General features: G+C 37.7%; 1 protein-coding gene across 3 annotated transcripts in view; it reads right to left on the bottom strand.

Annotated features, from left to right (window-relative positions):
• The window catches only part of ASXL3 (ASXL transcriptional regulator 3), a 77,288-nt gene that overhangs the window by 37,165 nt on the left and 14,935 nt on the right, over positions 1-25,188 (bottom strand). Inside the window, exons 1-5 of one of the 3 annotated variants that reach the window (XM_069779251.1) lie at positions 23,034-23,819; positions 21,649-22,024; positions 14,072-14,189; positions 13,031-13,150; positions 8,290-8,453 (exon numbers count right to left, since the gene is read on the bottom strand). In XM_069779251.1, the coding sequence (XP_069635352.1) occupies positions 8,290-8,453; positions 13,031-13,150; positions 14,072-14,189; positions 21,649-21,750 (504 nt within the window). In that variant the 5' untranslated portion in view covers positions 21,751-22,024; positions 23,034-23,819. Of the gene's footprint in view, positions 1-8,289; positions 8,454-13,030; positions 13,151-14,071; positions 14,190-21,648; positions 22,025-23,033; positions 23,820-25,188 lie in introns of those variants that run through there. The other 2 variants (XM_069779250.1, XM_069779252.1) reach the window with 2 other exon arrangements.

Below are 25,188 nucleotides of genomic sequence, written 5' to 3'. Positions count from 1 at the left end.
AAGTGGGATAGCTATATTCATTCCAACACACTGTAGTGTCAAAAAAAGACAATAGAATCCAATCTGGTTGAGCTCAGATGCAAGAAATTAAATGAAGAATTTAAGGAGAATAATAAATCTGGCAAAATGAAAAGATAAAGCATATTTTAAAATGAAGGAAAACCCAAGTAAAATATAAGGAAATCCAGAATATCCAGCAAGCAGTACCTTCTAACTGCATTCAAATTATAGAAATTACAATTAAAATTTATTTTTCTATTACATGGATCATACAAATACCAATCCCAAGCATGTCAGAATATGCAACAAACAGCAAGTATTTATAAAGGTACTAAAAGGGGCACATAAGCCTGTAAAAAAAAAGGTAAAATAGAAAAACATAGATTGTGATCAAGGCAAGCATGTATGAAACTTGTTTAAAAAAAGATGCTTGGAGACTTTGAGAAAGTAAAACATTATTAAATTATCCAACAACGATCATATGTTGGGGAAGGTGCAGAAAAAGACATGTAAACAGCCAGGCTCTACTCATCTAGCTTTTGATAAAAATAAGAGACATATGCCTTTGACCCCGGGAAGCAGCAGGTGAGGGGATGTTACACGTAAACACCTAAAATTAGTCAGTCATTTTTTATGAGTGTCATAAATGAAAACCCTGCATCCAATGCCTTTTCTCTAGGCATTAGAAAACATTGCCTTCCTATGCAAAAAAAAAAAAAAAAGGGCTGTATGTCCTTAACACAAGAGAGAACAAGCTAAAGGAAATTTGAGTTTAAATAATTCAAAGACAAAGAATAGCAATGTTCTGAAATAATTAGGAAAAAGACCCTCGACCTCTTTTTCCCTTTTTTATTTAAGCAAACAAATGTACTGAAAATGGGGCGGTGGGAGAGGAGAGAGAGGGAGGGAAAAAGGGGGGAGAGGGGGAGAAGAAAAGAGAGGGAGAGGAGGAGAGAGAAAGAAAGGATGAAGAGAGGAAGAGAGATTGCAGGAGAAGCATGGATGGATCACTTCTGCTTGCTATTATTTTCACTGCACCTGCATCCAACATCCTATTTCAAGTCCTTGGCTGTCTTCCGATTCAGAACAGTAAGGAATATTCTGTTCTCCATCTAATTCTAGTGCAGCCCTACAGTGGCAACACTGGAGGCACTGCAGACCAACTCATATCACTTAATTAATAGCACTCTGCAAGGAAGGAACAGTTGAAACACTACACACTGCAGTAGTGCAATGCATTAATAGCCACATAATTTGAAGCATGCCAGTCCCTTGTGTCCATGTATGTTACCATTTATTAGTTATATTCTCATAACACAGCTCCTAGCACAGTGTCTTTTAAAAAAGGCACTTGTGCAAGTACTTTCCCACTGGAAGGGAGGTGTTTTATCAATCCTTTTTAAAGTATTAGTAATTCTGTCAAATGTAAATGGAACTGGTACTACATACAAGGTCCTCTTTTATTTTAAGCACTAACAGCTGTGCACTGTACTTTATAAACTTTGTTTGGAGAGAAGGAGAGGGGAACAAAAGCTTCACTAGTTTGCACCGGAAGAACAACGTTGAACACAGGGGCTCTCACATACCAGAAGGACTTACGGAAAAGGATGCTGCAGAGACAGCTGTGGCTCTTGTATTTTCAGCTTTCAGCGGGCACAGCACCATTGCTGTTTCCTACTAGATGTTCTTAGTTGAGCCTTGCTACAGACAAAAGCAATTGCAATAGTTCTGCTAACACCTCTGCAAAACTTGTTCGTAAAGGTGACATGCTTTAAGCGTGACGAGAGCTTGTAGCTAGGGCTTTAGAAATGAAACAAGAACTTCCACAACATGGACGCGGCATGGTGGAAAACACTGATTCACACTTCTGAAATACAATGACCAAGCCTGCAGAAATATAAAAGCATGACACTTAATCAAAAATGTAAAGCTTCCTATTCACATATGTAGAAGTACTGATATTGAGGAGGACCTCTAAGGATTATTGCAAACAAGCAAACAAGAATTCCATTACCACATCAATCAGAGCAGCCAGATTGCAATGCAATTGCAGTGAGCCTTACTGGACTGCGCTAGGGAGGCTAAAAGAGTATTCCTGTAGCTAAAGCCAACAGGGATTTTGAAGTAAAATCCTTAACCCTTCAACTCATGTAAAGTGAAACTGATGTTTGTTGTTAATACATGACTCTGAAACGTGCAGGTACACCATCCATACAGCTGCATTTGGTAAAAAAGGTATTAACTTGCAGCACAAGGACAGAGGGGCCAGCCGGGGGTAGCAACCTCTCTGAACACCCCTGGCTAGCTGAGCTCAGGAATCAAAGCCCCAGAGTCTTACTGAAAAGGCAGCTTAAATGCTTTGGAATTTCTTCATGCATATAGTCTATACAATACCTATATTAAAACTACCCTATATAAGCTGTACAAATAAAGCACATTACAACAACACCATGCTATCCACATTAACCAATAAAACCAAAGAAAAAATGCCAGTTAAAGGAAGAAATGTGACATAAAATGACCTTCAATTACTACACACACAGGGGTGCCAATTTAACAGCTTTTTAAATATGCTTAGGTGCAGCAGACATATGTTACATTTAACCTTCTATTGCAAATGTTCTCTGAACTAAGTGCTTTTGTCACAACCCTAAAACTGTTTCAGTGTAAACCTCAAACATTTACAGGAACATAATAATAAATTTTTGAAAGCTACTGATGATAGAGAATTGAAGAGGACAGCTAAAAGCTTGCAGTATTAGCAGAAAAGGCAGCTAAGTAAGAGAAAGTAACCATTTAGCTACTAGTACACAGTAATTCCATAGACAGAAATGTAAAACAAACATGGGAGCAAATAATACACACAGGACTAATTTCTGCTGTTTGATGTCTTATAAAGAAAATGCCAGAAACGTCCCATGGCAAATATAATCCTCAAGTACTGATGAAGTTAAGAAAGAAAAGAGGAAGATGGTTAAACTGCTACAAGGAAGGAACTGTGAAAACAAAGCTTCACTTACTCTCTTTTTAATATAAAACTAATATAGAGTAAGATATATTCCATATAGTATTTATTTTATTCTTTTGATTACAAAGAATAAAATAAATACTAAGTGTCAGAATGGCAGATACCAGACCTCTCTCCTTGTCTTTTACAAGTGTCAGAATTTTGTGTATTATTCATTAGCTGCTCTCCACTGCAGAACTCAAACTGATGTGCTTAGGAGTAGGAGTAATTTGTGCACATCAAAAACAACAGTTACCTTTTGTTATCATTGCTCAGATGGTAGGAACAGATATTAAGCTGATTCATACTACATGAAAACAAAGAGGTTTTGAAATGGAATTCTGTAGATAACCTCCCCCAAATTACTTCTAACTATTTTAAACAGAACAGAGAAAACCACTAATTGACATCAACATGTGTCTTTTTTCAATGCAAGGTGAGAGGGAATCTTTGCAAAGTGATATAATCAACTTGGAAGTGCCCATATCAACCTAAACTGAGTAGGCCAAGACAGAAACACAGAACCTGCGCTGACCTTAAAATTACAGGATGCTGTAATGTTATTACATAACAACAATACTGGCACTGACCCAAGAGACAGTTACTATTTTGGGATTCATTGATTTAGAAATTAAAAGAAAGAGATTAAGGTGGGTTTTGACCCATTTTAGAATCTTTTGATTTGTATGTCATTTTTTTCTTTTCAGTAGATTGGCTTACTATAAACCTGAAATATTCACAGGCACTTCTGCAATACTACATGGCTTCAGTATTTTCTTAAGAATATTTAAGTTTAGAATTTTGAACTAAAGTAACTACCTTGACTATCTATAAACTGTAGATTGATTCAGAAAATAAAATAGAAGTTTTTAAAATTTCTTTCATAAAACAAGTAAAGCTAAGACAAGATATAATTTTTACTAGGAAAATCCGCTACTGTTTTACATGCTCTTCATCAGTAGGTTTAGTCAGATAAAATGGTACTGCCACCTAACACACAGGTCTGAGGAGGCTTTGAGATAATTCGTGGGTGTTTTTGCAGGAGGAAATTCCCATCCTATCTGAAAGGGCAGGGAAGGTGCAAACCACAAGAGGCTCAGAAGAACCAAATATTACCAGAAGAAAAAATACTGGACAGGGAGCTAAATTCTCAAAGATCAGAAAGTTGTTAAACATTTGTAGAGTCTGGGTGCTTTCAGAGCATTCAGGAAAGAACATTTTGTTTACCTCTATGGATGAGTAAAATCACTTAAGCTTTCTGCTACTGTGCAGATGAGGCAGCGCTTCTTTTCTTGGAAGCCTATGACATGGGTGTATTTCCCTTCCTTTTGCCCATACCCCACTGTTAACAGCAGCGATTTGACTGCCCAGTAGCAGCAACAAGGAAAGCTGGTGTAGACAAGATATTGACAGCTGCCGTTCCTTTTCAGCAACCTGTCATACAGACCTGTTACTCATCCTTGCACAAGATACATTGTTTAATTGATATTTAAAAGAGGCACTAATGCAGTATAGCAATCTAGATACAGAGAGAGAAACTTCATGCTTTGAAGATGAATATTTGCTGAGAAGTGGTCAGGAAGGCTTCTGTTACATGCAATTATTAGCTTGATGTATTAATATTAGAAGCAGGTATTTCTTTGATGAAAATTCCATTGTTCTTCAGCTGTAGAATGTTCTAATTAGAGCTGAAAAGAAAAATACTTTGCTGGTATTTGTGACAACTGAAATCTTTTGTGCAGAGACTTTGCTTTCCGTATAGTTTCTATACCTACGTGTTTTCTTTATTGCCAGCTCAGTCATCTAGGTCTCCTGGGGGAATCACCCAACAGGCTTCTGTATCAGCTGAGCTTTAAGGTTTTTGAGCCTTTGAGTCCATATAGATTAAGAAAGAGCTGAAAAGGTGGATGTTCAAATTTCAGGCACGAAGTTCCCAGTATCCAGTGATGCAACATTTTGGAGCAGTCTGCTAAATAGACAAGTCTGGGTCATGGCTGCTACTCTGAATGTCTACATACTATTTCACTCTGAACCCAAATGAAAGCAAATAAAATCCTTGATAAAACATAACTACGATAACTGCCAACTTGCTCCAATTTCTTTTATAGGTATTTTGAATACAGAAAATTACACACAGGCCTCACTGCTACTGAAATAAAATTTAAAATAATATACAACCTGAAATCAATTCCAAGTGTGAATAACTGATGATACAATTTATGTTTTCCTAAGGAAAAAAAAAAGGCAATGATCCTACACTTCCACTTCATCAAAAATCTAGCAGGAGCAGGAAAAATGACAGCACCAACATCAGCAGAGTTGTTCTCAATGTCTTCCATTGCGGGACATCTTTCCTAAGGCCCTTTTTTCCATGGGCTCCCAAGGCTCTTGTTCCATAAGGGGCTCCCATGGCACCTGATAGGAACCACAAAACTTGAAAACAAAAGGAAAACCAGAAAACACACCCCATGAACCTCCTGACTTGGTCCTGAACTTTTTTTGAACATATTAGACTAACCAGGATTGAGAGATAAGTCATTTATTAATAATAAACACTTGCACACACAAAAAAGAAAACCTCAACTCCCTTAACTAATGGTTTCTAAAAATGCTTATTCAAACTGACATATGCATGACAAGTTTCAGCTCAGTATGATTTAAGGAGGAGGAGTTATACCGCCCAGAAAAATGGTGTTTATGACAGAAATGACAAAGGATCGTTCATCATAGGGTTCTTCTATGTGGAGCAGTAATAAAGCCTAAATGAGGCTGCACTTCATTAGTAATTTATTTCACAGATCACTATATATACACAAATAGCATAACTCTATTACATTTTTATAGTGCCATTCATTACAGTACTTCACATACTATATCCACATGACAACATAGAAATGCAGCTTTCTCTGGGGAAGACAGCAGCAGCCAACTGCAGAGCAGCGTACAGGGAGGAAACACTTCAGAGCCAGAAGAGCAGGAGTAGGAATTCTCAGGCAAAACAAGAAAAGGACAATATAAACCAACAAAACTGAACCCTCAGAGATGGGCAGCTAACTCAAAGAATAGTTTTACACCATTTTTGCTTGCCTCATGCCCCATTTGATTTAGACAGTAGAAATAAAAGAGGAAGACTGAATACTCTTGCCTTGTCTGGAATTCTCTCTCCCTCTCACTTGATCCTTGAGCACTACACTAACGTTTTCTACGTGCCACAGGAAGGAAAAGAGTACCAGTTCAATTGCTTTCATCAGTCCCTATCTGGGATGCTACTCTTTAGGTATAGCAAATGACATATTCTTGGATATCAAGAAAAGGGTTGTGATTCTTCCACTAGTAAGACCTCCACAAAATGAGGATTTGGTGCTATTTCACTCCCCACCAGAAAACAATCCTCAAACTATCACACTTAGAGGCCAAACATCTCCATTAAACTTCCAGAGATGAATGGAGACTCCTGCCTTCCAACCGCATGTTAAAACATGGTATACCACAGAATGGTATATACAGAATGCTGTGAGAAGATGACAGACAGAAGGATACCTGTAAACGTCTCATGACAACTGCTTTTCTGTGACTAGCTTGCCTGCAAAGTAATAGTGTCCAATTATGTAGTGCTAGGCCTTTGAAATAACACCTGCAATGTATGCATTATGTGAATACTTTCTGAAATAAAAATTAAAAAGAAATGGATTGCTTTTAACTAGTGAGGTATGATTAAACTCAACAAATATTCTCTTGATTTTCTTGCCAAAAACTGCTGTAAGAACACTGATAAGAAGGTAAATGGCTTGTTAGATCTAAAGCCTCAATTTTTTAAAATAAATTTTAAAGTAAGAAACTTCTAAATAAGGCCCCTGTATTTGAAATGTCATTCAGGAACACTGAGATCTTTGATGGTTGGAGATAAAACATGATTTTACCTAGCAGACTTTTTTTTAATCTCTTCTGGTAAATTAACTAGAAAGAGAAAAAAAAATCAAAACTATTAGGAAAATACTTGCTGGGCACTAAGTTAAAATCTGTTTTACAGCAGGGAAAACGGTTCTCTTAAAATTTGTCAATACTGACTTCGACTGCCTTGTTGGAGCTTGAGAATAAATACATTTACATTGTTTCTCCTGTGGCTCTGGTTTGAATGTTCTTTTTTCAAATATTCCATTATCAAAGTGCATATTTTTAGTCCACAACATACAGTATCTAATTTGATAAGAGGCTGAGTCAATGTACATCAGTACAATTTTTCTTTCTCTTTTTGTCTCATATTTCACTGCTTTCCCCTGTGTTACTGTGGTAGACACTAACTACTAACAGTTTAAGAAATGAAACCATGGAATTTAACATCCTGATTTAAGATGCAGGTTTTAATCAGTCATTTAAGTGACCTGCATTCTCTAGTTAATACATAAAAATAGGGATACTGTCCATCTACAAAAAAATATAATGCCATTTTTTGGTTAAGTTAATGCGTCTGAATTAAGTACATGAGTATTCCCCATTGAAATTGGTAAGACTGTTTAAATCCAGAAGTGAGACATGTGTGTAAATGAAATTGTTTTGGCCTCTCTCTGCTATTTTAACTGCTAGACATGATAGAAAGATTTTTTTCCTTGCTCTAAGAAGCCTGCAATCTGACCAACAAATGCAGGAAGGACCAAACACTGTAGGAAGCAACATGAAATTGATCTTTTATTTCCACCCTGTTACTTCCCAAATAATTTTCCTCAACAGAACAGATTAAAAACACACATGAGCCTACAGCCATGAGGTCGGAACAAGGACTTCCTTACAAAAGGTGTGAATGAATGGATTCAGTGCACTGCAGCTGAGCAGATGCATATGTAGGCATGCGTTAAAAGGTGAGGAGGAGAAGAAACTAACAGAATTAATATTGACCTGGACATTGCTGGCAGAGTGCCTAGGAAGATCACAGATGAAAAGAGACTCAATGTAAATAAAGTCTTGAAGATGAGAAGTTTATCTTCAACATCATAGGTAGAAAACCTAATTAAGAGATTTGGCAAGTTCAGAAGATCTGCTGGCCCATTTCCATTTAGACAAATCAGGCAGCTGCACAGTTTTCAGAAAGGAAGGAAGCAGGAGCTGGTTGATGCTTAGATATAAACTTTACACTCATTCTACATCTAGCAGTTTTACCTAAGAAAAGTATGGAAATTTCCTTCTTATTCTTTCCTGGAACAACTCCTAGTCAATCATATAAGCCTATGCAAACACAGTGTAAAATAGTCTCATTAAAGAAAGAAATATTGCACGATGCTACTTACCTGCCTGTCTACTTCTGGAAGCAAAAGCAGGAGGTATTGTTGGAAATGCTGAGGTAAAGAAGCAAAGGTGTGTTTATTTATTAAAGCCCTCAGGTTAGTGTTCACTAGAATAGATCCTGGTGTTTCTATGTCAATATCCTCAGCTTTGGTCCATTTCAAATGTCCTGGAGTAAATAAACAGAAATAACTTTAAACATAAAAAAAAGGAGGAGAGCAAGAACAATTATTCCTTTTAAGTTTTTCACTTTTATTGTATAATACAGTAAGCTCCAGAGAAATGGTACTCTGAGAAGGGTAACACAGCCTTTTCTAGGTGTCTTAACAGCTTCTTTTATATTCCCTGTATTGGTCTCTCAAGCTCTTACAGTATCCGTGTTCCAGTCAACATTACACTTGACATATTCTTACTCCCAGCTCAAGAGACCAACTCAACTCAGCAGCAGCAGAAAATTTTCCTGTCATGTCATCAACATAATTATAAGCACCTATTTCCAAGCAAAAGGCTGCTTGATGAGGCTGATGTGAATCAACCATTACAGAGAGCTTCTCTTTCGCTGCGCTCCGCATCTGCAGGGCACTATGTCCTACATAACTTGTCCTATAGCACCTGCTAAAAACTACCTGTGTGAGTAGACAGTGATCATAGAGATAAGAAAATTTAATGTGTTAAATTAGTGTCTGAAAACATGCACTTTTCAGAATTTTCGTAAGAACCTATGATCTAAAATGATCAACACACAGAAGGCAGCAGCAGGAATTATCAGAAGTTTAGAAAACAGGGTCTGTGAGATAAAATACAAATCCAGGAATGAGTAAGATAGCGACTCAGCAGAGTGAAGGGAAAATATATAAATGGCTGATGAACAGGGGTAAAGAACAATGTCTTCTTACTGTCCACAATGGATAGCAAAGGTAATGAGATTAAACTCTTGCACAGTAAGAAATATTTACGTTAAGATACTGGGAAAAGAGAGCTTTCAAGCACCAAGGACAAGGAGACACTGGATTAGATCCATAGGGAGGCATTACAGTCTCCATCAGTGGAAATCTTTAAGAATACTAGACAAATACCTGTCAGGAATGACAGGTGTGTAACTGATTTTGCACTATGACTGATGAACAAATTAGATGACCACTAGAGGTCCCATCTGGTCTCATTGTGTTATTATTTCTAGGTTAATATTTAAAAGATACTTTTTAAAGGTCCTTAAAGAGCAATTACTGCTATATCTCCTTCAGGATATATAGATACTGCTACAATCCTTTTTTCCTCTCAGTCTTAACATATTATGATACTCAATACGGAAATGGAAGAGTGGGGAGTCTAAGTGGCTGGCAAAACTCAAAAGCTTCTAACCCCTCCCAGTAAACTCCTCCAGGTTTTGTTCTGTTGTACTTTCAAATATTTCAAAGATGCTACAAAAGGGGTCTTAACTAATCATACACAAACTCCAGCATAACCTCTAAAAAAGCAATTGAAAAGAATATTCCACTGCTATGAGCAATGATGGCATTTGGCATACACATAGGACCTCTCAGCAAGGATTACAACTGACATGTTAAGAAGAATACATCTATTTTACAAATGGGGGAATTTGGGCCATACTGATTATTAGGAACTTCTCAAATACTACAAACTACTTAACAGTAACATTAATAAAAATAATGCAATTATGTTTTAGATTTCTTGGAAGGCTTATAGTGGTCTCCTGTGAAAGGCTATAAAATTACCCACAAAATGTACAAATGAAAGAAAATGCAGCAGATTTGTAAATTCTAAAAGCTGCCCTTCAGCCACAGCCTCCCACAAACATTCTTGTAATTTCCTTTTACTTTTCAGCAGACAATACTAACTGAATGAGACAAGGGTTACTTTGCATTTCGCACAAGATAACATTTTCCGACACATATTTCCAACATACTGTATTTCAGTACAGCAAAGACTCCATTACAAACAAATGAATGCCCTGTTATAAAGGACAATTGTATGGAAGAAGTGATCATTTTCATGAATGCATCACAATAAACTGTCCTCACCATCTGTTCCACCCACTAAATACAAATGCAAAAAGAACACAGTCCCCAAGCATAACACAAGTAGTATGATGTATCTTATTTTAATGCCTGTATGTATACTCTTTTCTTTAATCAATACAGAATACACATCTCCATCTTCTAAGTGATTCCAAATTGGAATAACATTTTTCCCAGCTAACACTTCATATCCTATGGAAAAACATACACATAGAGATGATCCAAACTAAAACAAGATGTATGACTGCAAAGTCAGTAACATCCTTCAGTGGCAGACATTCTAATAGCGTGAAAAGCCCAAGACAGTATCAGAAAGTCAAACCTAATTCTGTGTGCCTGGGTCACGCATTTTCTGACTTATCTGACCTACTACCACTTACAGGCTACCATGGAGGTTTTATCAACTTGTGGAAGAAATATGTATATTATTCCTAGGATGATAGGCCAGTAGCTCACTGTGGATGCCCAGCATAGCCATACTTTAAAAAAACAAAATCTGCTCAGAAGAACAATAAATTCTCTCTCCTGCACCCTTCCTATGGCTAATTTAGGACCTTTACTGCAGGTCTCAAGTTTGTAATCAGATTTAGTGAAGTATTTGGGAGTAGCATGGAAAGTTGTAGTTCTGTGGAATACGACAAGAGTATGCCACTACTGCATTGCTAATTGTAACTCTGAGAGGAGTTTATGACAAAACATATGCCAATGTTTTTTATATTGTTTTCCACAGAGAAAGACATTTTTAATCCTTATATAGCTGCTACCAGAGTCTTGGGGGATCATGGCCTAGATCAGAAATAGAACCTGGAAGATGAGAGAGAAACTCAAACTTACAGCCTTGGTAAAGAAGAGATTAGTCTCCAACACAGAGAATTGACTATGAAAGGGATGGGAGCACCATGGCTCTACATCAAAGCACAAAAATCAAAATAAGAAAAGGATAGAAATAACACAGTTGGCAGAATCAGTTAACTAAAAGGGGAAAAAGTCATACTTAATGGGAGTTCAGAAAGTCTACCAAACAACATGCAGTGAATGTTGGGCAGATCAGCAGTTTCAGACAATCAAACAATGTCTGGAACTGAATTGTGCACTGTATAGGACACTGGACCTATTCTCAAAAATGCTCAACAACTGTTCTATTAGTATCCCAAGAAATATTATGTCTCAAGAGAAATGTTTCAGCAGGTACAAGAACAGAAACCCTTAAACCTTACACAAAGTTCCCCCCATTCCAATTGTGGTGTCCCAAAAGGCCAGAGGATTTTTTCTGAAATCCTCAAAAATTCTAATGAATTCACTCTACATTTGATATCATTGGCCAACAGTTGATGAAATACCTGGGGATGGGGAGGAATGCATACATCAAATTATGTATCTCAGTCTTAAATGTAGAGAAAAGTTACATGAAATAATCTAAAATTGGACATATCTTTGCATAGCAAAAGTTGTAATACTGTAGGAGTATTTTCGGTTTTGAATAATGCCATTTGATCAACAGAGAGAACTAGCTATCCAGCTGAGATTGATGAATAATCTGCAGAAAGATCATATATCAAAATGAAGTACAATTTCATGGGAGGCTGTGATACAATAAGACTTGCAGGAAACAGTTCACCAGGAACTGGCAATAGTATATTTAACAGCCAACCTATGATATTTAGGAAGTAAAGTACTTGCAAGATATTTTACAGAATCACTATACATAAAATAGAACTATGACAGATCATTATTAAAGAAAAACAATCTTATCACCATAAAGACAGACATTAAATAATTTTAGGACGTTCCGGCCGCTACAAAATGCTTGTTTGCTAACTTTTCCAGTATGGCCACATTGCAAAATACTTCTTTAAATGATTCAGCAGTCTGCTGAATGCAAAAAGTTCTTTGTAAAAATAAAGTAAGTTGTGTAATTATTCTACCTTACTTTAGCCAAGACAAGAGTCTTAGTGAACACTACATTTTCTGCTCCTTAGGGAACATTTCCAATTATATTTCATGCAGAGCAGGAAAATCTGCCTATCACATGGAGCTACTGACAATTTACTCTTAGCATCTCTTCAGAGAAAATTCTTCATTAATTACAGATCATTATCCATGAATCTTTCTAAAAACCACAGAAAATAAAACCAGAAACTGCATCTACCACTGCAAGAGGTGTAGCTTCAAAATAATTAAGGATCCAACTGAAGAAACAAATCAACCAAAGAAAGAGAATCAACCAAAAATGATATGCCAAATCTCTATATGACATGGAATAATGCAAAAGAAGAAAAGAAGGTTAACTTCTAATAGGGCAGGTATGTAAGCAAATATGCTATTATCTTTTGGAATAAATGCATATTAGACTGCAAGCAAATTTACCAGGAAGAAAGAATATTTGCTACACCCCGCCCCCATCCTCCAAAAAATCATAATGCAGCAATCAGAAGCTAGTTGCTAAATGACCTTTCTGCCTGCAGTTGCTTAGGTCTGTCAAACTTTAAAAAGCAACTACAGAAAAGCATTCTGGGGGAAAAGAAAAAATGCCCATGGATTTTCCAGTTAGCCAGAAAGAAAGATGCCTTCTTGAGAAAGGGTCAGCTGCTGAGTTTGAAAAAGGGACAGATAAACCAGAAAAACAAAACTTTTAAAGAGATCACAGAGTTTAGAAAAATATCAGTATTACAATAACAAGTAAGATATTTATTTTACTCCTACTCACCTAAACCAGATTTTTTTAACCTCTTTAAGTGCTGGCTTGTTTGTTTTCCAGTTGGAGACTTTTGCCCATGTTTCATCTCTTTATCAGAACCATCTGCTTCACCATTTTTAGATTCAGATCCTTAGGAAAAAATAAAACCCCCAAACATGATACTGATGCATTTGTACCAACAATCCCCCCAGCACCCTCTACACTGTAAACAAAACAAAAATAGGATTTAAAAAAAATTGACTCTACTTGCTGCAAGGCAATACACCTTTCTGGTCACAATACGATTCCTCATCATCAGAGGAAATGGAAGTAAAAGCTCAATAAATCAATTAAGTGCTGAAAACTAAAGTTTACTGAACACTGCATTCAATAAAAATGTTCACTGATCTAATAAAAATAGCGTTTTCCTATAATGCCCAAGAGATATCTTTAAAAATATTTTAACCTCAAGTTATGGGGCAGTAAAGCCATCTAAAGGCAAAAAAAGATCATTTCTTTGTGAAGAAACATTTATAGAAGAGAGATGCCTGGAAATACAACTGTCAATTTGTGTTAAACATAGCCATAGAAATCTCTTAAAATGAAGTAACTTAACCACCAGAACTAAAGGTCAAGGTTACGCTGCAGTGATAAGCATGGTACCAGAAGAAGAAAAGCTAACAAAAGGATCTGAGTATTGCAATGCAGAATTGAGACACAAATTCACATTCACAGAGAAGCTTGCCTTTTTTTTCCCTCTCCCCTTTTTATGGCATTGAATACCAGCATGTGGTCCTCCATTAGAGTTCCAGAGCCAAACAAAATGTTACTTTGCATTCCTTTAAAGCTGCTGCTATTACCAATCGTCATTTTACTGTGTGCATTCAGTTCTTTATTAAAGAAAAATCTCTGTCCTTGAGACACCAGATTTGATAAGGAAATAAAGACGTTAAACAAAGCCACCAAGCGGAAATATTATTGCAGCAGTTCCAAATTCTGTATGCTACACAGCTGATTCAGAGGAAGTCTCTGACTAGAGCTGATCTTGCAAACGGTCCTTTAGCTATTTACCTGAAGGTGAATCCGACTGCTCATCAGACACCTTTAATGGTGTCAAAACAACACGAGGAACAGTCTTGTTTACCATCATTGAGACTCCATTTCTTCTTTTCTGCTGTTGTCTTAAAGCCTACAAAAACGATAACAAAACATAAAAATGTAACAAAAAATAATGCTTATAAGTGAATTACATGAGACATTTCTCTACCATTAAACTGAATCTCTTAAAATAAGCATAATTTACATAGCTACTGACTTGCCAGACTTCATGCTCGCCCCCTTTATGTCATTTTCCTTTAAAATATAAAATCAGGCTTTTGGTTATAAAGAGAAAGAAGATGCACCTTAGATCATTTTCCAATACAGTTTTGACAACAAAGAAGCACATAACTGTTTGCTCTACCTTAACAGCACAACATGATAACCCATGGAATGTGAAACTAAGACTTCCAAGTAAAAAAAATGTAAAATAAATGTTTCAAAACCAGAATAAAAATATATATATGTCTGCACATCTCTCGCAGGTGCATCCTCTCCAGTATACTGCTCAGTCAATCAAGTTAACACAGAGTGTCATCAGTATGTACAGCATGTAAGGACTACAGTATTGATGCACTCACTCAGCCGTGAGTAGTGCTGCACAAAATCACTGAACATGGCAGGAATCATTTATTTTTGTGAAGGGAATCAGTCCTAATCTTGGAAACCTTGCAGCACTTGGCTTCTGTCTGCTTGACTTTGGGCATTAACCTTCAGAACACGAACATGATGGTGTTCTGGCAAATCTGGGGAAAAACGATACAAGAATAAATCTCTACAAATGGGAGTGCTTTGTGTTTCATAAATGGATCGAATGCAGGGTTGACAATGTAATACAAAATATTTAAAGATTAGAAATAGCAAATACCTGTCAGACTGTTTTATATGGAAAATGATATCTGATTCAAAAGATCTTAAAACATACAAATATGAATACTTGCCAATCAATACATTTGCAAGCATTAAAATTCTGGAATTAATCAGAATGGGCTGGGCTTAATACAGATCTCTCCTTTCCTCCTGTCTATTCTTCTGCAATCTTACTGTGGACTGTCTTTTTATAACTGTGATTTGTGTTATGATCTTGGGGGGGATTTATTAAAGTAATACTGTATCAACAAGGAACGTATTTCATATGAATTATCCCTGTAGGTTTATGAGCATGAATGACTGATGCCTTATAAGGTTTAAGTCTGTAACTTCAATTAATCTGTAAAATCTTTACAAAATGTTCACATAGCTAAATAAAAAAAAAAAAAACCTCTGGAGAAAAAAAGAAATCGATATCACTCTATTCCTCTAAATAACACACTACACAACATAAAATACACCAAGCCACACAAAAGCTATTTCATCGATTAACCCCTTTTATAGTACACTTCTTAAAAGACACATAAGCACTGTGCAATAACAAGCAAATTAGAACACTTGAAATCAAACAAAGAGAGGAAGCTGGTCAGATTTGCACTGAACCAAAGAAGAAAGCAGAAAGTCATGAAGAACAGCCTATACTTCACACATTTTTGAGACAGAAAATTCATACTAGTATTAAGCAAGAACAGCCAGACTTGTGGACAGAAAATTCCAAAATATTAATGTTTCTCCAAAATTCCCCAAAATTCCAGAAATGACCCTCAGTGCACAGTCCTGCCAAGCTCAGTGTCAAACCAGGTGATCCTTATTTAATAGTAATACCACTAAGACAGTAACAAATAGCCCACTAAAAATTAACCGAAAAGACAGCCAACTTCTGTGCTAACAGCATACCAATATAAGCACAACTCAAACTTTGTATTGTTGTGCCCCACAGCCTGATTTGCCTGATGAAGAGCAAAGAGAATATCCATCCTCAGTGTCATCCTCCCTAAACAAATGAGTAAGAGCCCAAACGATGCCTCATGTTCTCCTCCAGCCTTCTCCTGACCCTTCAAGACAATTTCCACTTCTACCAGGGACCACAGTCTTGTTGCCAGCATCCATAAGGAAATACCATTTTAATGATTTATACAGCCACTGTGACAAAGGTAGATTCTTTGCAAAGCCTCACAGTTGATTTTCAATGCTTTAGATTGAACTCCCATGAACGAGAGAAAGTGAGCAGCAGTGTATCCTCCATCAATGACATGTAGTCAGTGATTGTACACCTTAGGTGACACACACACTGCTGGAGCGAGGGCAGCGGTACCCAATCTTTATCAGGTGCACCACTTACCTTCTTTTGTGTTACAGCAAGGCCACTTGCAGGTCTTAAGCACACATTTATGCAACTGATCTGGCACTTCCAAGAAGCACAGGCCACCCCATGCTCCCAGAGCACTAATGCAAGACAGCACAGCTCATCCCAGCACTCCCCGGCCACTCAGAGCCACAAGAGCAGGGAACACAGCTGGGAGCAGTCAAATGTTGCTACCAGAACTATTTACTTTGAGGCATAGCCCACTTTTGAGCTAAAGGCTAAGCACCTCAACATGTGAGGATCAAGCACAAACCTTAAAGACACCATTTCCCTTTGACACACATTTGCTTTTCAGGGTTTCTTTCCGTAACATTCACTGTTTCACTGCCAGTCCCTCCCCCATCTCCTCCAGCTTCACAACGCAAGGAACCGATCACCATGCAGGGCCCACAGTCAAGTTTGGAAATCAGTCTGTATGGGATGACTTAAGCTGCCAGTAAAGCTACACACATATGGACACCTGAAATAGAGGTTGTAAAATGGAAAAAAAAATTAAAACCATGTGGGCATCAAAATCTAAGTCAAAGTTTTAATGCAAAGTACCAATGAATTATACTGCCCAGAGAATAGACGAATAATCTTCCCTATGCCTCTCTATCTTTTCATTTGTCAAAGGAAAGATATGAGGCAGGGGAGGAGGGTATAAAAACATCCAGTAAATAATCTTAACATTTGATTTGCAGGGTAGAGAGATGGCTGAGATTTCGCTCAGTCATCCTGTTTAGTGGGACATATTATTCCCAGCTAATCACAACAACTTTGTGTTAAATTCTCCTTTGAATTTAAAGCTGCAGGGTCTGAAATTTTGGATTGACAAGTCTTTGCAAGACAACACTAGGAGCAACCCAGCAGAGGGAGAAATTGCCGACTGATGCCTAGTTACTAGTAAAGCTAAACACCAGAAGGAGTTAAATATAAACCAAAGACACTCTGTGCGGTCTCTGCTGAGGACGAATATATAAATTCTCTACACTCAGCCTCAAGGATATTAATTTTAGGATACAAGACTACTGTAGGATAAGACAAGAATCTTGTATCCCAAGATTAATTCTACTTAGCTGGGAAGTCAATGGGATTACTCAAAGTGAAACACACACCAAACAGTTTGCTATATTGAGCTTTTAGTGCACCAAGCTAATTTAGCACTTTCCTAGTCACCATGACCAAATAAATCTCTAGTTTGGGCTCTTCTGGTGAAGGGAATAAACACAAAGTAGATGAGTCAAATTTGTAACTAGCACTTTAGAAAATGAGGAATTTTATAACTTATTCCAAAGAAAAATGGTTCCAGACCTGACTGTAGATACAGAAACAGTAACTAACACAAACTACATTGACAACTTTTACTGACACAGCCTTTTGCATCTCATCCATATTTAGAGATATATGACCTCCTAGCTGGGCTTCCTACAGATCTACAAGAAAGAGCCAATGATTCTACCAAATGATAAGGTGTCATTTTTACCAGAGAAAGTAAGAGATAAACACATATAGCACATATGATAGCTTACATCAAGTATATTTTTCTTTAATGAGACTCTAAGTTTACATTTCAAATGTGTTCAATCACTTAGTGCTAAATGCTTGAGTTAAAAAACCTGCAAGTTGTAAATTACTAGAAATGATCACTGTTGAAGTATTCTGTAAAACATTACTACCATCCTATCTGTACAGCACATAAATAAAAAAGGAGAGAAAGAAAATGAAAGTTCATGTGGTATACAAGTTAAACATTAAAAGCCCTCTTAAAATCACCACCAAAATATAGTACTTACATCCAGCCTTTCACAAGCAGATTTGCAAAGGACATCTGTGAATCTCTCGCACATAATGAGTATGGAGAATTCCCAATATTCCCATTCATAAAAATGAACCTGTGACCATCTGTTGAATAACACTGCCACGGTCATTATACAGGACTTGGCATAATTAATTTGTTCAATGAAATTATTTTTATTGCCAAAATCTTTAGGTAACCTATCAATCCATTTTCAACCAAAGAACTCAAAAATAACATAAAAAGATGAGTATTAAGAAAACACAAACTCTGAAGATAAATGGCAGAAGAAAAGCACCATGCAATTAAGAGTGATCTGATTCCAAGCAGTTTTTTTATAAAGAGGTGACAAGAGCAAGTCTCCTTCTTTTTTTCAGGGAGTTTATGCCCCTGCTAGAGTATAGCAGTGTGTTGGAGGTTTCATGAATACCATTATCTGTTCTTAAGAATAATCATTTCATATTTAGTTGATCTTAACACAGTAAAGACTTCTTCACCCATGTGACAAAATGGTTGACTCTCTTCAGTAAAAACTAATAAAGTCGTCTCTGAAGTAGGAATGAAAGGAAACAATATAGACTAAAAGGTAACTGAAAAGAGGGAAAAAATACATCCCCAAAAGAGCACCAGAAGCAAAATGCCTAGCTCTATGCTCTGATTTTACTGCTGCTTGGGATATTTTTTTATTATGTTTCTTTCCCACATTTTTTCAACTCAGAATGAAAAAATGCAGCATACAGATAAACCATTAATGCAGAAAACCACTTTCATTTGAGCTTAAATGCATGACATGCTGAGATTGTTAAAAATTAAGTTACTAACAACAAAGATATGTAACACTTGGTTGCATTAAGCAACATCGTCCCAGATTTCTATTTGTTCCATAAATGTCAAGTCTACATTCTGAAACTCATATCATGAAACATAACCTTTGAAATTTCACACATTATGGATCAGAAATGTAAAGCTATAGAATTCTTCCGTTCTGCCATGTGAAAAACACAAGCTACGATACACTGAGAAAAGTCTATTGCACAAAATAAATAACAACTCTACATCATGGTCATGGATCCCAAATTGGTAAAGATGAAACAGATTTGTAGTTTATCACTGATTCACTTAATACCACCATAAAATTCAGCCTTTGTCCTCTTTCTCACCCTCATTTTGTTAGTAAAATTTAGACAGCCTTTAATTCCCATATCTCTATTAAATTAAAATTTCTCAGTGGCAACCTGTTTCATGGATACACAGAGCAGTTAAAATAAAACAGTAAGCACCATAAATCATGAAGAATAAACACGTTATTATTTTCAGGATTCCACTACTTCTTATATTAAACATACATTAAAAGTACTCAGTTATAAACATGCAAACGTAAGATTAAAACAATAATAAAGATGTCCTATGGAAACAGCTACAAAGTACAAAGTGCCATTTCCAAAGCATAGAGCAAATTAATTTACTTTTAGCCAGACTTGCACACCAAACATAACATTACTATTGTTAAGTGTACACAACCAATCATTTGGACATGAAGAGTAGTGGTAGAACACTAGGCTAGAAGTTTGGAGACCTAGGGTTTATTTTCAAACTCTGCTAGTAACGTCTTGAACAAGCATCTATTCTTGTCCTATGCCATCCTCCTACCCTGTGACACTTACATCTGTATTTGGAACAAAAATAACTTCTTGCTGTGTATTTGTTCTTTAGGTCCCAGTAGTGGTCAGGGTCCTTCTGTACAACTACCATATACATTAACAACTGAACATTTATCTGTATATTAACCAACATTGAACTAAAGTGCTTGGACATTTGTGATGCAGAGACAGAGAGATGTGTGTATTTATGTGCGTTTCTGTACACCTGCAAGCCAGCACTATCTTCTACAGGATTACAATAATGCATTCACAGCTACAGTTGCTGCAGATCTGCAAAGTAAACATTTTTGTTGCTTTCCCAACCACAGAAACAAAAGAAGGACAAAAAAAGCATGTGATGTGTTCAATGTCTGTTCTGGCTTGCATGTGAAGGGGATGATGATGGCATATGCATCAACTCAGTGACACTTTTTTCCAAAGAGAAGAGTGTTGGTTTTTTTAAAATTGTTTGTATAGTATTAAACTAATATCTATCAGCTGAAAAGTGCTTTATGGGGAAATCTGTTTCTTGGCACAACAAAGCATGTATAGGTAAGGAAACAGTTTGTAGAAAGCAGTTAAAACCAAACTAAAATAAAGATAGCAATGTCAATACAAAATCTTAAAACTGTAATCAACGTTTTACATTAGGTCAAATTTGCAAACATACTCTGCACAGGGTCCAAAGCATACAGTGGGGGCTTCAGGGCTAGACTACCATTCTCCAGATAAAAAGTTTTGTCATATTACTTCTCAGAGAAACAGGTGCACCAATTTACATTGCACCAATGTCAGCAGTTACAGCGTAATGCCTTTCTGCCAGACATCCTGTTTCAGCCTGGGTTCTGCCACATGCCCACACAGCCTGCACACACAGCCTTCTGGGCACCTAACCAACAGCTCCTGGAACAACATTTGTAGATAGCTGCTGGTCAGCATTTTGTAGGGGGCTTCCTAGAGCTCTGCAGAGTCGTGAGCTGTTCCAACTCGTGTCTTTCCCTGAAAAGCCCAACTATTTCGAGGATGCACTTCAAAATCAAGACACAATTCATTTTCACCTGGGTATAATTTCATGTTATAACTATTCAAATCAAAAGCTGTTCTTTTCATACGGCCCAGAAGAAGATATTCACTTAGACACCCACTACCACTGTATGGAAAAATCATGTAACATCATTGGGAAAGCTTGACTGGGACTCTCCTCTCCAGTGATGATATTTGTCATTAATACAGTAGCAATGACCAATCCAGCTTAAATAGTTCCCCAGGTTACTTAAAGAAAAACGTTATTAGACAAGTGCAATGCTTCGAACTAGGCCACTATCATCAGCTTGATTGTCTGAGACTTGGAACAAGCAACTGCATCCACAGAACAGAACAAAGAGAGCGCTTTTGACCTATATTTGGCAAGGAGATTCTACTACATAGCAGTGGTAGACTTAACCAAAGGTAATGTTCATGCCAGGACGTATTTTAAGCAAGGGACAGTCCTACGGTGAGGTAGAGGGGCAACTACACTTCAATGCGGTACAGTTCTAAAGTTGCTTTAAAATTCTTCTTAGTTATTTCTCAGAGTAAGAGATTCTGGAAAATACATTTATTAAAACAGAAAACATGCAGGAGCGCTGCAAAAAGCATGCTATGCAAACAACCCCAGAGGAAAAACAAACAAGCAGAATGCCCCAGCAACTGGGGGCTAGTTACTAAAAAGCAGTACAAAAAGAATACAGGGATTGTGTGGATTCCTGTCCCTTTCTTTCCATCACAGGTAAGGGCTGAGGACCATGGGGATGACCCAGAAGAAAGTCTCATAAACATTGTCTTGCGTCTTACCAAAGCACTGTGTTGAGCAGCTGGTACATGCTGCCCACGCATAGGGACCTTTAGAGGGACATACCGTGCAGCCTGCCTTCGGGCAATGCATGTACTCCCTGAAGAGCTCCTGCTGGAACTCTTGCTCTTCCAGCTTCTTTTCCCCATTATGCAGTCTCCCTGCCATAGTTTCTCTGTCCTCTTCCCTAGACTTGTCTTGGCAAACAGAAAATCAGTTTAGTTTATCATCTTCGAACTTCCATTTTCCTGAATGCATTTTGTAAATTCCACTGTCCCTTCCCATGTCTCTCTAGAAGTCAAAAAGCAACGTTTTCCTTGTTTTCCATGTGTTGACAGGAAAATGTGTCAAGAATCATCACTTATGTTGCCAGACATCTGATCAAATGCTTCAGCTAGGGAGCCAGAATTCTCCAACTGTGGCCTTGGTAAATTTGTAGCATCTGAAATGAAACATAAGAAAATGGTTAACAGAGACACTGAGAAACTGCAGCAAACTCTCTATACTGAGGAATTCAGTACAAAAAATACCTCTCAATTCACACTGGATTTTCAGAGCCTTTCAGGAAGACACCCTGTGCTCAAATTCTAAGTGATAAGGACATAATAATAATGATCTCCTCTGTCACCTTTGTTTCTTTGTGGGCAAGGAAGGGAAAAGAGGGCAGGCAAATATATTGGGCTTATATCAGAACATGTGAGTGAGTAGCTGCTCAAGTGAGTCAAAGGACAGACACCACAGACAGACTCATACTGTATTACTCTCTATGGACAGCAAAATGCTTCAACATAACCTGCATCTGGCTGCAGTCAAAGAAATAAGTCCTAAGTTGGACCTGGTGAGTTTGCTCTTGTTCTTCTCTCAAAGCAAGATAAGCAGTGTGCCTGAGCTGAAGACAGGAAAGCAAATCCACACCAGCATCAAGGGAGATCAGGATTCTACCTTCAGTGCCAACCTAGGCACTTGGACACCTGTGTCCTTAAAAAAACCAAAGAAATCTTGATAAACCAGACCCGTGAATTTGGGTAAATCAGGGATGAATTACACTGTTCACCAGTCTGCTCTGAAATTTAGTCTCCTGTTGCTTCAGCTTGTAGGTTGGTTTCTAATAATAATTACATTGTGCTAGAAAAGTCAGCCTGAAACGCTATTTGGAGCTGTACAGGTCTAATGTCCTATAATTCAGAAGCAACACATGAGCCAAACCATAACTTCCCCATAGCTCTCTTACTGCTTGGGGCCTGACAGCATCTACTGGAAAAAAAGGGGGGTGGACTTGCCACTTCTACTTTAAGAACAAATTATATGAATGGGTGCCTTCCTTCTCCATAAAAAACTGCATCTACCCACTTTACGAATAAAATAGTGGCACATATATGAACCCAGCCACCAAGCATGCAGACAAAGCCCAAAGTTAAGAAAAAACAAAACAAACCACGGCAGCAACATACCTTGTGTAGACTCCCTTATTTCCTGAGCTTCTCTCCTCCCAAACCCACTTGGCTGCTGTCTCTGGAGTTTCTGTCTCTACAAAGAGAGCTGGATGCCCAGCACAGTCTCAGACATGTCCTGGTCTGTATTCAGATCCTGAGTCTGAATGGAGTAGCCTTCTCTTCTCCCAAAAGAAAATTTATGGGTACCCTTCTTGGTGCTGATTCCAAAGTGCCAAAAGTGAGGCAGGATTTTCTTCCATGTCTGGGAGGTCTACTATCATCCCAGACATCGTTATAGTGCATCTTCAAGTTCTTTATCCTCTCTTGGTACTGCCCCAGGAAACAACTGGTACACTGATGGACAAGGTGCTCTTATACTTGGCTATCACAGTCCAACAGACACTAAAACCACCTCAAGGTCCTGGATATTCACACATGCTCAGTGTTACCTACGTGAGGCCAGTTTGCAGATACGATCGTTTCTTCTGAGAAATGTTCCAAGAACATCTTGATAGATACAGACAAATCTGTACACAGTGAAGACTTCCAAACAAATTATCACCTCAAGTCAATGGAACAGAAACCGGACCAGAGAGGAGCATGGTAGATACTATGCCATGACTTGATGTCCGTACTGGAGTTAGCCTTGTCCAGAGCAAGAATAATTCACACACTAGTGTGACCATGTACCACTGCTAGCAGATGCAGATGTAGTTCAGTACTTTCCCAGGAAGAGGTCCTTACATGGGTCTGCATGCCAAAACTCTCAAGTGTGAAAATGAGGTAAATCAGTATGGAACTGATCAGTACTGATAGGAAATCAGCGTGTGACAGCATGCCATAAACCTTCGTTTCAAAGGTACTAGATCAGCAACAGATGGGCACACATACCCAAACACTTCCAACAGCAAAAGGGAAACAGAAACCTGTAAAATCTGCCATCAGAAAGCCAAGCATAAAAGGCAGCTCTACACCATAGATGCTTTTGTCTAAACCCTCATGAATGGGGAACTATTTTGTTGGACATTACTCTCAGATACTGTACAAGAGCAAAACTGGAACTCCCTCAAAAATGAGACAGAAGCATGAAACATGCTCAGTGGTAAAACACTCAAAACCTTTCTCCCAACAAGGACACTATGGCAGGTGGTGAAGCTAGAAAGCTTTCAGACCAAAATGGCAGCCCAGCCTTTGAAAGGTGAGGAGATAAGGTCTGAACTGTGACACAGACATTGTGAGAGTCCACTGCAACTGCAAACCTCCTTAGCCCCTGCAGAGTACCCCAGATCCACCACTACCTGAGAGAAATCAAGACCAAGAGCCAGGGTTCAGAAAATGCCCTTTCCTCCAAGCTCCTAGCATAGCTCAAGAAATGCAGTGTTGTGACTAATTTGATTCATGAGAACATCCTAACATGCAGGCTGTTACAAGGAAAGTTGAGATTGCTTTTTGCAATCTAAACCCAGGAATATACCTCTGGAATTCATTAAAAATCAAATCATATGTAAATCCAGCATATAATACTTTAAAGAGAATTGCAAATGACTGGAGTGGTTAACAAGTAGATAAGGCCAGGCTGGATGGGGCTTTGAGCAACCTGGTCTAGTGGAAGGTGTCCCTGTCCATGGCAGGGAGGTTGGAACTAGATGATCCTTAAGGTCACGTCCAAGCCAAATCATTCTATGATTCTATGATAAGCAGTGGAGGAAATCTAGTTCTAGCTCAGATTTTCAAGCAATACTGCAGATTAACAATTTGCATCTCACTTTAATTTTAATGGATTACAAAACAAATACACACAAGATCAAGTTAATGTGAAGAACCCACTGTTTTTAAATAAATTGAGTAGGAAACTGTTTGAAAGACTATCCTGTAGGTTTTCGTTCTGTGAAAACTGTTTAGTAATAGAAAAAAAGCCATACCTAGGGAAGACCCCATTATCACATACACACAATATATATATGTTTATATATTATAAACACTTGCTGAGAGCATGATGATGGCTCATATTCTGTTACTTTAGCATGGAACTGGTAAGTTAGTATCAATCTGAGGAGCCTTGCATACAACTGTCCAACCAAAGTTTCTTGTGCATTCAAAGGTACTACAGGTTGTTCTTTGTACAAATTTTAGGTACTATGTATCCATAAAAGCAATAGAAAGATTGGAAAGT

This window comes from Haliaeetus albicilla, chromosome 3, assembly GCF_947461875.1.
Source record: "Haliaeetus albicilla chromosome 3, bHalAlb1.1, whole genome shotgun sequence".
NCBI lineage: Eukaryota > Metazoa > Chordata > Aves > Accipitriformes > Accipitridae > Haliaeetus > Haliaeetus albicilla.
Note: the sequence above shows the minus strand (reverse complement) of the source record. Positions and strands in the feature narration are given on the sequence as shown.